Genomic DNA, 15,276 nt, shown 5'->3' on the forward strand with positions numbered 1-15,276 from the left:
GATAAATATAATCCCTGCCTCATAGAGTTGCTGGGGAATTAAATGAAATAATCCGTGTATGACGCAGCGCCTGGCACATCACGGTCAGTACCCAGATGAGTCAGTTTTCTTAGAAGCAAGAATGTTTGGTCATACGATCTCATGCACAAGTGTGAAATGAACAAGCTGAGGAGGGGCTGTAGCTGGAAGCCCCCACTCAGGTTGGGATGGTTGCTTGTTTATATTGCAGTGCTTTGAAAATTCATGAGCAAACCCCTATTTTCCCAATGCTAAGGCTCAAAACTATGTTTTGACATGTTTTCTGTACCTTAACACCTCAAGAAAAGAATAATTTTTCACTGATAAAACAAAAAGTTAGAGGTTTCCTCCTGGCCAAATATGTATACGATCCTGTGATTCCATATCAAATTTGAAACTGTATTGAACACTCTATAAATGCATATTGATTCTTAGAAGGAGAAAGAAATACTGATTTTGACATCTTATCTGGCACCTTGAACAATTTGTGTACTTGGATACTTCAAATTCTAATTTCAATGAGCCTTTAATGAAAAGGTAACCAAGCTTTATAGATGCTAACTAAATTTATGGATTAATCAGGTGTAAAAGAATGGGACGTTGAAAATGAAATACTATTTTGTTGAAACCATACAATGAGACTTTCAGATAAGATGAGCTAAAATTGACCCTCTTTTTTTTTTTTTTTTTGGATTTGTGGTTGCTTAAACACTGGAGAGTTAATTTATCTTTAATTTGAGAATTCATTTTCATTTCCATGCCTTAAAATATGAACAGTTAGCTAACTACTCATATTTTCATAAAAAATGCTAAGTGCTTATTCCTTACTATGCTTGGCTTTTTGCCTGACCTCATCAGTCTTCTTGATTTTAATTCATTTTTCCCCCAGAGAACTGTGTATATTTTTACTGAGCTCATTCATAAAAAATCATAAAATAAGAGTTGATGTCATATAATTTGAAGTTTTTCTGGTTATGACTTAAATCTGTGTGTGTGCTTCCTTCAAACTTTGAAATGTGTCAGTGACAGAAATAGTTGGAAAGCACAGTTCAAGTACAACTTCTGAATCCACAAGTCAGAAAGTAGTAAAAAAGGAAGAAAATAAAAAACTACACTACGTACCTATCACAGAACTGTTATTGAAGCAAGGTGATGTTCAGATTTGTGTAATATTATTGAAGCAAATATTTTAAATATCTTTATTAAGACGGGCAGTACACATTGTATTTTAGCTTCAGTTACGGAAGGGTCCATGTAGTTTATATGTAGGAAACCCTTCAATTAAGATGTGCCTCCTTCCCTACTAATACTTTGATGCTGTTAATAATTCATTTATAAGACTTTAAATTTTTTATGGGAAGTAATAAAAGGGACCCATTATTTTCACAGCTAAATCTGTTTCTTGGTGATGGCAGTGAGAGGGGGGAGATGAGAGGAAGAAATTGTTAAATCACCTTGTAGAACTGAACTTCAGAAAAGTCATAAAGTAGAAGTTCCAAAAAAGTTAAAACACTCCTAAAAGAAATCACTATTAGTAAAAGGAACCGTATTATCATGCATACATAACCAAAATGTTAGAGGGAAAAAAAATACAATTCACGAAAACATTTCTATAAAGAACAAGCTTTGAAATAATGAGAACGTGTTGATTTTTATTTGGGGGCAGTCATAAAATACACTCATCTTAGAACGCCAGCAAGGCATCAGAATAGAAATAGTGGTGGAGATAATTCATGGGTAATCCAAGCTCTTACTTCTCACTTCCTGACCTGTCACATCTGTGAAGACCTGCTCCTTTATGCTAATGTCTGGCCCCATCCAGTGTTGAAGAGCAGACTTGCCTCTCCCTCTGCTGCTTTTGTCCCGTAGGACCAAGTCTTGATTTTGTGAACCTGAGTTTTGGGGTCCTGGGATGTAGTGACCATTGCTTTGTTGGGGGTCACCATCTTCCTTTATACAACTCCAGTCTGCCCCCTCAGGAGACCTGTGCTCCACAGAGGGGGTTCAGGGGGCGAGGGAGGGGCAACACAGAGCTTAGGGATTCCATTTTGTTCCGATAACAAATATTTGTTGAGCTCCACTGTGTGCCATGATAATGTGCTGGGCACAGGACACCTGGTGACAAATGAGACAGAGATAGTCCATTCCTTGTCAAACCCAAAGTGACCTGGGGGTTGAAACAGCGATTAAAGGGCAATGTAGTAGGTGTTATGACAGGACAAAAGACAGGCATCACTGGAGCGGCAGAAAGGATTTCCCAGAGGAATTGCTATCTCAACTGATAACACCCGAAATATGAGTAGGAGTCAGTTGGTCCGAGAGTAGGAGAAGTGCGTTCCCACAAGAAAGAAGGGCCTGTGCAAAGCCCCTGGGGTGATAAGGAGCACAGAGTGAACAGAAAGACACAGCTAGGGCTTGGATGTGACTTAGAGGGTGGTGAGAGAAGGCTGGGAGAGGAGGTAAGGAGCACAGAGTGAACAGAAAGACACAGCTAGAGCTTGGATGTGACTTAGAGGGTGGTGAGAGAAGGCTGGGAGAGGAGGTAAGGAGCACAGAGTGAACAGAAAGACACAGCTAGAGCTTGGATGTGACTTAGAGGGTGGTGAGAGAAGGCTGGGAGAGGAGGTAAGGGCTGGTCAGGGACAGCTTGCTGAGCTGTCTTGAGGCATTTAGATTTTATCCTGAGAGCTCTGAGGAACGTCAGACTATTAAAGTGGGTTAGTGACATGATGGTGTGTGATTTTATAAAAATCCCTCTGGCAGGGGTGGGATAGGGTGGGAGGGAGGGAGACACAAGAGGGAAGAGATATAAGGACGTATGTATATGTATAACTGGTTCACTTTGTTATAAAGCAGAAACTAACACACCATTGTAAAGCAATTATACTCCAATAAAGATGAAAAAAATGAACATTTTACAGCAGAGACATAAAAAAAAAAATCCCTCTGGCAACGTGGTGGGGCATGATTGGCAGGGGAAGGCTGCAGGCCGTGGCTGTCGTGATAACCTGGGTGGGAAATTCTTGGGACTATGGTAGTGACGGCAGGCCCAGGACAAAGCTGATGTGGCTTTGAAAAAGAACTTTAAAATAATTGATTTGGTAGATGTTTATACTATGTGTGTGTGGGGTGTGAGTGAGGGAGAGGATAGAGGCTAGAACAACACGCAGGTTTCAGGCGTCATGGTGTGTTGGTGAATAGGAACAGGTAGGTGAGGAGAGAAGATGGTCAGTTATGTTTGGGACACATACATCTCAAAGAGTCTGTGAGATAGTCGAGTCTAAATGAACTGGGGGCAGGTGTGGGGAGCTTGGTAAAGAGATTTGGTCTGAGGTGACCGCCAGAAAGCACTGAGGGAAAAGGGTGACAAAAGTAAAGATACACACTATTAAATTCCTCTCAGGTTACTGCTTGTTTTATGTTATTGTTTTCAGCTTTACTGAGGTATAAGTGACAAATAAAATCGTAAGATATTTAAAGTGTACATTGTGATGATATATGTATACATTGTGACAGGATTTCTCCCCTTTGAATTAGTTAACACATCCATCACCTCATATATTTACTTTTTTCTCTGTTTTTTTGTTTTTTTTTTTTTTCCTTTGGGTGAGAACATTTAAGTTTTACTCTCTGAGCAAATTTCAATTAAACAATACAGCACTACCAACTATTGTCACCATGTTATACGTTAGCTCCTCAGACCTTATTCATCTTACAGCTAAACGTTTGTTCCCTTTTACCAGCTTCTCCCCATTTCCCTCACCCCAGCCTCTGGCAATCACTTTTCTATTCTGGTTCTATGAGTTTGACTTTTTTTTTCAGATTCCACATATAAGTGATACAATGCAGTATTTATCTTTCTCTGTCTGCCTTATTTCATTTAACTGATGCCCTCCAGGCTCGTCCACCTTGTTGAAAATGACAGGATTTCTTTATTTTTTAAGGATGAACAATATTCCATTATATATATTCTGCATTTTCTTTATCTGTTTATCTGTCAACAGACACGTAGGTTGTTGTTTCCATCGTTGGTTAGTGTGAACAGCGCTGCTATGAACATGGAGGTACAGATCTCTTCAAGATAACAATTTCATTTCCTTTGCATACATATCCACAAGTGGCACGTCAGGATTGTATGGTGGTTCTATTTTTAATTTCTTGCGGACCCTCCATAGTGTTTTCCACAGCGGCCGCGCCAGTTTACGTTCCCACCAACAGTGCACGAGGGTTCCCTTTTCTCCACATCCTCCCCTGCTTGTTTTAATTTGGTCTGTTGTTATATTTCTTTTGAATCTCTGAATATGGACCATTGCTTTTTTTTTTTTTTTTCTTTTTTTTTTGCGGTACGCGGGCTTCTCACTGTTGTGGCCTCTCCCGTTGCGGAGCACAGGCTCCAGACGCGCAGGCTCAGCGGCCATGGCTCACGGGTGCAGCCGCTCCGCGGCATGTGGGATCTTCCCGGACCGGGGCACGAACCCGTGTCCCCTGCATCGGCAGGCGGACTCTCAACCACTGCGCCACCAGGGAAGCCCTTATTTATTTATTTATTTTATTTTTGGTAACTAACAAATATAGACTTTCTGTGTGATGGTAATAATGCAAAAATAGCTGAAAGAGGGAAAATAAGAAGAAAGGGGGAAATGAAAAGTCAAGGAAAAGAATCCCAGAGAGGCCTGGGGAAGAGCTCTGTGTGAGGCCCCTGGAGCCGGGGGTGAGTCTGGTAATTCCTGCTTACAGGCAATTCCTAGTAATTCCTCTCCCGACCCTTCACGTTTCCTGCTTACGGTTCGCTTGCCTCATCCCTTCTCCCACCCCCGCTTCCTATTATTCAAACCCTACATTAGCTCAAAGGCTTTAATTTTTGGTGGGCAAAAAAAAAAAAAAATAGTGATTATTTCTCCAAACCTTCACTTGCAGCTCACATCTTGGATTTGGCCTCTTGCACTTCATTTTGTGCAAGAGGAACTTTGGGGCTGATCTGGTCACAGGTACACAGAGTTCCTCAGTCTCTTCAGTAAAGACACTGTATGTTTCATTAAGATTGTTGGTGCGAGTTTTTTTTTAAATGAACTCTAATTCAATAAGATTTTCTCTTCCATTATTTTTACAAGACCAAATAATAAAATTTAAAAAGAAATTTCTTCTTAAAGAAACTTAAATCAGTTGCTTTAAGAACACATCTTTACAAAATTATACTCATTAGGCAACAAAAAACTTTAGTGTTTTCCTTTCTTCTGATGCAAGTTGAAGACTTAGAAATAAATAGTTGTTAATGGTGTTTGGTTAAGAAGAATTTGTTTTAATTGTTTATATGAAACAAGTACTTGTTAACTTTTTCTTGTTGCCAATCTGTCAATTCTAAATGTTCACGTACATTAGGCAGGAGAAAGCCCAGCTTTGTCACAAAAGGTTTGCATTAGGAACTTGGTTCTTTTGTGCGTCTGTTTTCATTCTTGTTAAGGAATGAATTCGATTGTACAAATACCGCATATTTTATGTGTTAAACATGTTAGTTCAGGAATTTCACTTGATTTTATAACGATACGTATCTACGATGGCTGACCAATCCAAACATAAGATTTAACCATTGACTTCGGACCCAATTCAGTTCTCCCATCTTCTGGCTTGCAGAACTTCTGGCTTTTGGGAAAGAAAGTGAATCAAAGTAATTTTTGGTTCAAATTATTATTAACTGTTTTCTTCTGATATAAACTTGTATTTTAAGATTTAAAATAAGTCAACATGTACTACATAAACATCATAGAAGACCAAACACTAAGAGTTTCTTTGAGGTGTCAGAAGAATACACCTTTTGCCTAGAGTTTATATCTGCCCAGGTAAATTTTATTTCTGATTCTATTATTTCCTCAATTTGCCCCTGTTAATAGGGAAGATTCTAAAAGTAATAACTATGCCTGGGTATTCGAGGCAGTGTGTGGTCTCTTCCTGAAGTTACAAGGTTTTAACTGTTTGTTGATTCCTCTTATGCAATAGAAGAATGCAGATGTTAATTTAATCTGAGCCTGTTTATACAGTGACTTTTATAATGTATATCTAAAGATAGAGAATCGAGTTTTATGAGACCAACATTTCTTATCAAGTCCCCACTCCACCCTATTCTAATTGGGCTGACCCTTAAGTTGAATAAAGAACAAAGAGGTCTGTAGTTAAAACATTTCACTACATGTTGAGTCTTGCCCTTATTAAATGAGAAAATGGAGACTTAAACAGAGAATCTGAATTAGAAGGTCGCATATACACTCACTGTTTTTTGTGAATGGAAAGCATATTTTAAAATAGTACATATCATCTTTTTAGTCTAAATTCGGGATGTTTTCCCGAGAGGTGCAAGTATTTAGACTCATATAAATGGGCTGCTTTATAAAAACATGCCAATAATACTTTTTAATTTGTGAAGTTTAATATTCTGTACATTATCAACCAGACTTCTTTTCAGGGATAAAGAAATGGAGGTGACTTCTAAATCTTAGAGCAGAAACTGCATGTGGGCAATTGGATACCTGTCCCCAGAGCTCAGAGAAGAGGGTTGGGCTGGGAGTTTAAGTCTGTGCGTCATCTGTATTTAGTGGTGATGAAAGCCGTAGGCGTGAGATAGATGTTCTGGTGGGAGAATTCAGAGTCACAGAAGAGGAAAGGGCCTGGCATTGAGCCCTGTGCAGCTCTGGATTATTGTGGCATGTAGGGAGGCAAATCTGCAAACCCTGGGAAGCTCCAGCTTGAGGGGTAGAAGGAGCGCCGGGAGCATTTTGTGTTACAGAAGCCGAGGGAAAAGCATGTTTCAAGAGGAAGGAAGGAACTGTCAGATGCTTCTGATGGGTCAAGTGTGATGTGGGCTGAAAGTGTCTATTGAATTCAGCAACAGAAGTCATTGGCGGTTTCTGGGAAGCTGTTTTTGTGGAGCAACAAAGGTGGAAAGCAGATTGACGTGGGTTGAGCCAGGCAGGAGAAAAGGAGGAAAAAGACCTCCAGTGCAGACATCTGTTAGGTGTTGAGCTGAGAAGGAGGGACGGGATATAAGATAGAAGTTCGAGAGTGCTGTGGATCAAGGGAGACCTTTTTTGTGGGTCAGACTTGCATGACATGATACAAGCCAGTAAGGTGAAGTAAACCTACGTGAATTACAGCACATCATTAGAGAAACAGTCTTGGGAATTATTGGAGAACCAGAAGGGAAAGAGAGGGAGAAAAGGATAGAAAGCTTATGTAAATAAATAATGGATGAGAACGTTCCCAAAACAGGGGAGAGATTTGGACATCCAAGTTCATGAAGCTCATAGGTCCCCCCCAAATTTCACAATATTATATGCTAATTATATCTTAATAAACCTTGAAAAAAAAGCCAATTAGAAGGAAGCATTGGAGTGAGAGAGATTCAGTAAACAAGAGAGAAAAGAAAGAGGATTTAGAATAAAATAACAGCAACAACAACTAATATTCATTCAGTGTTTGCCCTACCCACGGCACTGTGCTAAGCCCGTGACATGTAGTCTCACATTTAGTTCTCAGAATAATGTTATGCAGCGGTGCCGGCAGGAAAGTGTGGCCTAAGGATGTTAACCAACTTGCTCAGTGTCTTCCAGCTAGTGAGTGGTGAACTGACTTACTACCTTAAGGATCGACCTTGGTCACCACCACAGCCCACCACCCCCCAACTGGAATTTGGGTGTTCTGTGCTGCGTTTGAAGACCTACTTAAAGATTCTTTAAATTATATTTTAAGAAAGGCCACTTTGAAACCCTCTGTCTGAAAGTTCTAACAGCTCTATTTGGACAACAATTTTGGTGGGTGGCCTGGGTCCAAAAAAAAAAAAAAGAGGCCTTATCTACTGAGAAAGCTTAACCTTGAGAATATATATATAAAACATCATGCCCCCAAATATAGGCTGTGTGAACTGAAGGGGATTTGCCCAACGAACTCGCAAAGCAACTTGGGGAGGCAGAAATTAATTGTAGGAGAGTTTTTTTTTTTTTAACATTGCAAGAAGGACACAAAAAAGGATGATGGGTTGAGGCAGCAACATAGAAAGGCCAAGGAAGAGATGTGAAAACATCCCACAGACAGCTTCCCTGTAGATTCCGACCGACTAAATTTCCTGAAATAATACTAATTCTGTCCTCTTGCTTTCGATAGGACATAATGACTACATGTGTCCAGCTACCAACCAGTGCACGATTGATAAAAACAGGAGGAAGAGCTGTCAGGCCTGCCGGCTACGCAAGTGCTACGAAGTGGGCATGATGAAAGGGGGTAGGTACCTTGGACCCAGGGCGCCCACCATGAGGTCCTTGTCCCCCACCCACTGCTGGCCATTTCCATTCTAGTCACCCCGGGAGTGGAGTGGTTTCTCTTCTAATTAATTTTTTTCCTATTCTCACTTTTCTTCACAACAAAACTATTTTTTATAACACATTTTATTAAAAAAGAAGGAATCTGAACACACCATTTTGTGTTTCATATTTTCAATGTAAATACTTATATTTAAAATCAAAAGTGTGTGGGAGGTGGTGGTGGAAGGAAAAGAAGACTGCTCAGCGAATTATTCTAGAAATATTTTTCAGTTACTGTTTATATTTCCTAATGCTAGAAAACGGTATCTGGGAAGAAACTTTCCTTACACTGAGACTTGTACATGTGAAAGCTAAAGAGCTAGTTTGTCATCTTTCAATCCCTTCACATCCCTTAGGGAATTTGAATTTCAATCAAAAGGCAGCTTTCTCCTTTAGAAGTTGAGTTAACTAGCAGCTCTCATAATCTCAGCGTCCAGTATGGAGCTGGGAACAATGCAGTGATTTCTGAGCGCTAGCGTCACGAGGTGGTCGGGATCTGTGTCCGTGTATTTGTGCTGTGGGTGTGTGTATGTGTGGTTTTCTGTCTCCTCATGTATCCAGCCTTCCAGTTTTCTTATACAGGAATCCAGCGTCTGGTTCTGGGAATATTAGGTGCTCCATAAATGTGGTTGCCTGATCTCCTTGTATTCTTTGGAATCTAGTTTTGAAGAACACTTCTAGTCTTGAAGAGCCTTCAAGATACTGGGAGAGAACAAGAGGAAATGTGTAATTGAAATAAAGGAATGGGTGCATCCAGTGTTTTAGGATGATAGAAAGGAGAGAGACAGACCTATGATGGTGCTGCCTGCTGATCAGAATGGGAAAAAATCTTTCTGGAGAGGAGGCTTGAGATTAGTTAAGGAGAACAGAGTGGCCATGAAAAAGAGTAGCGATTGTGTAAATAGAGGGAAGCTAACCTTTAACTCATTAACACTTGGACAAAGGGGGAGGCAGAGGAAAAACCAACAATCATGCCTGATTATTAGGGTGCTTATAGGCAAAGATTCCTTTGTTAATGGCCATAAATAAATCTACCTGGTTGAGATTTTGAATACAGCATTTGGAATAAATTATCTTGATGAACAGATGAAATGTTGCATTTACACATTGTGTGAGCTGTGACTACATGTCTTGAGTGTCTGAAAAAGCAGCTTTGATTCAAAGGGTAATTAATTCCAAGAATTTAACAGCCACATTCAGAAAATGACACTTTGAGTCATAAATGGATTAAATATTTAAGGAATTCATTTTTCTTTGTACTGTTGGAGAATTAGTCAGGCTTAATTAAACTCACAAAAAGCTTCTTAAGGTAACGTGATAAGTGACAGGAATAAAACAGCTACATGCAAAAAGTTTACTTCGAAAGAGTAGAGTCCAAGTTTAATATTCTTCTTTGGCAATTGTAGGTAGATTAAGCCCAGACTCTTAAATTCTCTCTAAAAGCTGAAATGATCAACTTGTAAATTGGTCCAAAACATTTTTTTTCTTTGAGGGTACCCATACATTGACCCCACTTCATAGAAACAATTCTGTTTTTCTTAATTAACATCCAGATACAATCTGGATGCATAAATATAAATTATGCATACACATTTTTATCTAACAAAAAATTTAACATGCAAAGACATAATAAAAATCTTCCCACTGCTTTCAAATAGGACTTTAGATAATTACTGCACATAGTCAATCTATGTGTGCATGCATGTACTTGTATATTTATGAGTGCAAAATATATATCTATACTAGTTTGCTGCTGTGTTATTCTGCTCAGCCTGCCATAGCAAAGTCTACAGACTGGGTGACTTAAACAGCAGAAATTGATTTCTCACAGCTCTGGAGGCTGGAAGTCCAAGATCAAGGTGTCGGCAGGGTTGGTTTCACCCTAGACCTTTCTGCTTGGCTGGAAGGTGGTCCTCTTCTCGCTCTGCCCTCACGTGGCCTTTTCTCTGTGTGTGTGCATCTGTCGTGTTTTTTTCTCTTCTTTTAAGGACCCCAGTCATATTGGATTAGGACCCCACCCTTAGGCCCTCATTTAATCTTTATTACATCTTTAAAGACCCTATATCCAAATTTAGTACTATTCTGAGGTACTGGGATTAGGGCTTCAATGTGATATGTCGAGGAGACACAATTCAGTCCATAACAATTTCCCATAGAGATTCCTTAGCAGTTGTTAGTATCCGTTACGTAAAATGAAAACATGTGTCTTTCTGGCAGTTTATACGTGTGTATAAGTTTTACGACACGCTTTAAAACTGTAAAACTATAGGCTGTGAGAACATCTCATTTTAATTATATGTATAGTGTTTGCCATAATGCAATATAATTTATTTTTCTTCCACAGTATGGGATACCACACATAACTTCATGACACCTTGTATAACAACTCCCCAGATCCCACCCAATAAAGACCTAATTTACAGCTGGAAGTACAGTTATAGCCAACTATAAAATTTGAAATTACTTGTAAAGAACAGCTGTGACTAGATAAATCTTTACAACATTTTCCTACTGGTTTCATAAGAATCCAGTGTCTGAACCAGGCTAGAGACCAATTCGAATACTGAATCTCTCCATATGAAATAAAATGTTTCATTTCAGATAAAAGAGAGAGAACCACAAACTTACCTCCTACTTTTTTTTTTTTTTTATGGTACGCGGGCCTCTCACTGTTGTGGCCTCTCCCGTTGCGGAGCACAGGCTCCGGACGCGCAGGCTCAGCGGCCATGGCTCACGGGCCCAGCCGCTCCGCGGCATGTGGGATCTTCCTGGACCGGGGCACGAACCCGTGTCCCCTGCATCAGCAGGCAGACTCTCAACCACTGCGCCACCAGGGAAGCCCCCTCTTACTTTTATAGCAAGGTAGAATGCATTTATTAAAGTACCCTAAAGATCCAAAACAGTGCATGATTTATCTACATGAAGAAATTTAATCTCTTATGATGCCTGCTGTACCCTGAAAATCCCAACCTCATTATTAGATTTGGTCCTGAGCCACGATGGTTCAGTAAGATGCAGGATTTAAGACATGCTTTAGGGGATGCACTTTCCCATCTTAGTGCTGCTGGTCTCTGTCTAGCTTGCATTTTCCTTTTCATCTGTCTCCCTCCCCTTCAACCTTAAGTGGCAGATTAAATATCTCTTCTTCAGGGAGGTCTTCCTTTTGCCCCACACTAGGTTAGCTTCCTGTGTTCTCCCTTTCATAGGAAACAACTCTTCCCTGAGCCCTCCTCACTATTATTGTTAGTTGTTCAACATCTGTCCATGAACTCCACGATGGTGGAGACTGTCCTGCCTACTGATCTAGCACTAAGCAAGTCACAAAGTGAGTGTTCAAGATATTTTTTTCCCATGAAATAATGACTTAATTCATTTAAATAGTTATTTGTTCAGGGCTGCTTAAGGGTGAGCTATTATGAAGAGTACAAACATGGATAATCACCTAGTCCCTTCCATCAGAATCCTCATTGTACAAAGGGGACATTTGCACCTGAAGTGGCAAATAAAAATCTGGAAGAGAAGTTAAGACCTGGATGGAAGATGAAGATGAGAATGGAAGACCAGCGGCCAGTGGAAGTTCAGAGCTTTGGCCAGCCACTGCTGGGTTTAGTCCAACCCAGAGTGTTATTCAGACCATGTGACTTCCAAGGTGTATATTATTATCCAAGAACTTGGCATTCTAGCTTGGTTTGATGGAAAGGGGAAAACCTCAGAGATGGAATTCTTGGACCAAATACTGGCTTCCCCTCAGATTTGCTGAGCAATCCTGTTACAGTCATTTTTATGAGTTTCATTATCCTCAGATGTAAAATAAAAATAAATAATTTATATTTAACAAGTTTCTTGTAAAGGTCACAATTCATAACATGTGAAGTACTTTATAAAGTACAACACAAGTGTTAGTGATTACAGGCAGACCTCAGAGATATCGCAGGTTTGGTTCCAGACCATTGCCATGAAGCAAATATAAAGTGAGTCACACAAATTCTTTTGGCTTCCCAGTGCATATAAAAGTTAATGTTTACGCTATACTGTAGTCTACTAAGTGTGTAATAGCATTATGTCTAAAAAAATGTACGTACCTAGTTAAGAAATACTTCATTGCTAAAAAATGCTAGCCATCATCCGAGCCCTCAGCAAGTCATAAAAGTAACATCAGAGACCACTGATCACAGATCACTGTAACAAATATAATATGAATGAAAAAGTTTGAAATATTGTGAGAATTACCAAAAAGGAACACAAAGACAGAAAATGAGCAAATGCTGTTGGAAAAATGGCATCAATAAACTTGCTTTATGCAGTGTTGCCACAAATTTTCAGTTTGTGAAGAACGCAATATCTTCAAAGTACAATAAGATGGGCTTCCCTGGTGGCGCAGTGGTTGAGAGTCCGGCTGCCGATGCAGGGCACACGGGTTCGTGCCCCGGTCCGGGAAGATCCCACATGCCGCGGAGAGGCTGGGCCCGTGAGCCATGGCCGCTGAGCCTGTGTGTCCGGAGCTTGTGCTCCGCAGCGGGAGAGGCCACAACAGTGAGAGGCCCGTGTACCACAAAAAAAATAAAATAAAAATTAAAAGTACAATAAGTTGAGGTATGCCTGTAGATCTCCTATCCTAAAAATAATTCCTATCTTACCTAAATACTCAGCACAGATTTTTCTTGGAAGGAAAAGAATGGCAAATTTATCACTAGTACTAAGTATAAATATCAAATTCCTTTGTGGGGAGTAAAACCCTGGCTCAGACACATCTGCTTTTTCTTTTTTTCTTTTTGGTGTCATATGCTAGATATAGCTTCATGATGAATGAAATTTGTTGATTATCATTTTATGATGCCAGGGATTTATATAAACTTGTTAAAATTCCTCCCGATAAACTCGGAAGTGTGTTGGTGGCAAGGTTTTCATTTTTCAGACAAGGAAATTGTCACCAGAAATTAGTTGATGTGCAGGACTCATGCACTGCCCATCCTGGTTGTGCTTCCTTGTAATACATTAAGAAGAAATTTGAGATAAAGTAATAATTGTCACTAGTCTTTATTTTGGTGACAACATTGCAATTTAATTTTGAGAAATATTCCAAAACAATAAATAAATTTAACAAATTAATGTTACAATTTTAAAGTGAGAAAATAATAAAAATAATAATATAGTTGGGGAAATGTATGCTGTGGGTTCAGAATAACTGAGATGCCCAATGAAGAGCTGGAAAATAAAATATTTCCTTTTGCCTAAGTTTAATATTTATAGTCATGTGTTACTATAATTTGTTTCATTGATGGGATGAGCTTCCAGACCAGAAAATTAGGTTTCCTTTGATCCTACATTGGCTCTTTTTTTTTTTTTTGCCAGAAGTAACTGTTTATTAATGTTAATGACAGGAGAACCAAATCAATGAATTAAGAATGTAAATGTGGAGCTTCCCTGGTGGCGCAGTGGTTGAGAGTCCGCCTGCCGATACAGGGGACGCGGGTTTGTGCCCTGGTCCGGGAAGATCCCACATGCCGCGGTTAGGCTGGGCCCGTGAGCCATGGCCGCTGAGCCTGCGCGTCCGGAGCCTGTGCTCCGCAACGGGAGAGGCCACAACAGTTGTGAGACTTGTAGCTGCATGTGAATCCAAGCTTTTTCAGAAGGCAGGGTTGGGAATTCACGTTATTTTCTCTGTCTCTTTTGTTTTCTGTCTTTTCTCGCTCCTTTTTGGTATCATCTAATCCCATGACTTTAAATACCATTTATATGCTGACGACTGCCCAGTTTATACTTTTAGCCCAAAATTTCTCCCAAGTCCATGACTTCTGTATACAACTTCTCAGGTGTCTTCCTCACTTGAGTGTCTAAGAAACATCTCAAACTCAATTTGTTCAAACCTGAATTTCTGCTTCACCCTCAAACATGCTTTATCTGCAATCCTTCCCATCCTAGCTAATAACTTCATCTTTTGAATTGCTCAGGCTAAAACAAATGGAGTTAACCTTGACACTTCTCTTTCTCCCATACCTCATGTTCAGGAAATTCTGGTGGCTCTATCTTCAAATACTTTTGGAATCTGACCACTTCTCACCAGCTGTATTGTTGACTCTCTGGCGTGGAACACCATCATCTTTCTCCCAGCTTATTGCTAAAGCCCTACCTGCTTTTTTCCTTGCTTCCCTACCATCTATTCTCCCTAAAGATACATTAAAAATGGAAATCAAATCATATCACTTCTCAAAACATCGCACGGCTTCCCCGTTCACCCAGCTGATGTCATTACAGTGGCCAGAAGACCATATCTCCTCCCCATTCTTACTTCTTTCACCTCTTTTCTTATTCCGCTCTCTCCCGCTTACCCTAAACCACGTGGGCGTTCTTAACGTGTCAGGCGCACTTATGTCTTGGACCAATTACTCTAGCTTTTCCCTCTCCCTGGAATGCCGTTCCCCCAGATATCTGGGCACCTAACTCCGTCACCTCCCTCAGATTCTTCGCTCCATTATCAATTTATCAACGAGGCTTATCCTGATTGTTGCATTTAATAGCGCAGCCCACACATCCCGCATTTTCACCTTCTAATACACCATAGAATTAATTACTAGATGATTTATTGCTTGATGTCTGTCTCCCTTACTAGAGCATAAGCTCCAGATGAGTGCTTACAAACCAACAAAACATGCTTGTATGTTTTGTTCACTGATGTATTTCAAGTGCGTAGATCAGTGCCTGCATCTGATAGACAATCGAGAACTAGTTGCAGCATGCACGAATTAATAGAATGAATGAGCACAACTGAAAGGACACTGTAAGTGTTGAGCTATGAATAGATTGAGCGTCAAGAGTACTGTTTTTCTAATGAAGGGAGAATATCTGCTTGGAAATTAAAACCTGTATAGGAGTTAGCTTTCACCACATAGCAGAACCTCACCTCAACATC

The 15,276-nt window shown here is 40.0% G+C and overlaps 1 protein-coding gene across 4 annotated transcripts in view; it reads left to right on the forward strand.

Moving 5' to 3' along the window:
* ESR1 (estrogen receptor 1) overlaps window positions 1–15,276 on the forward strand; it is a 393,643-nt gene that overhangs the window by 203,505 nt on the left and 174,862 nt on the right. For 3 of the 4 annotated variants that reach the window (XM_079939174.1, XM_079939176.1, XM_079939175.1), the window contains exon 4: window positions 8,170–8,286. The exons of the other annotated variant lie outside the window; for it this stretch is intronic. In XM_079939174.1, the coding sequence (XP_079795300.1) occupies window positions 8,170–8,286 (117 nt within the window). The remainder of the gene's footprint in view (window positions 1–8,169; window positions 8,287–15,276) is intronic. 4 annotated transcript variants of the gene reach the window in all.

The sequence above is a fragment of the Stenella coeruleoalba genome, assembly GCF_951394435.1.
Source record: "Stenella coeruleoalba genome assembly, chromosome: 12".
Taxonomy (NCBI): domain Eukaryota; kingdom Metazoa; phylum Chordata; class Mammalia; order Artiodactyla; family Delphinidae; genus Stenella; species Stenella coeruleoalba.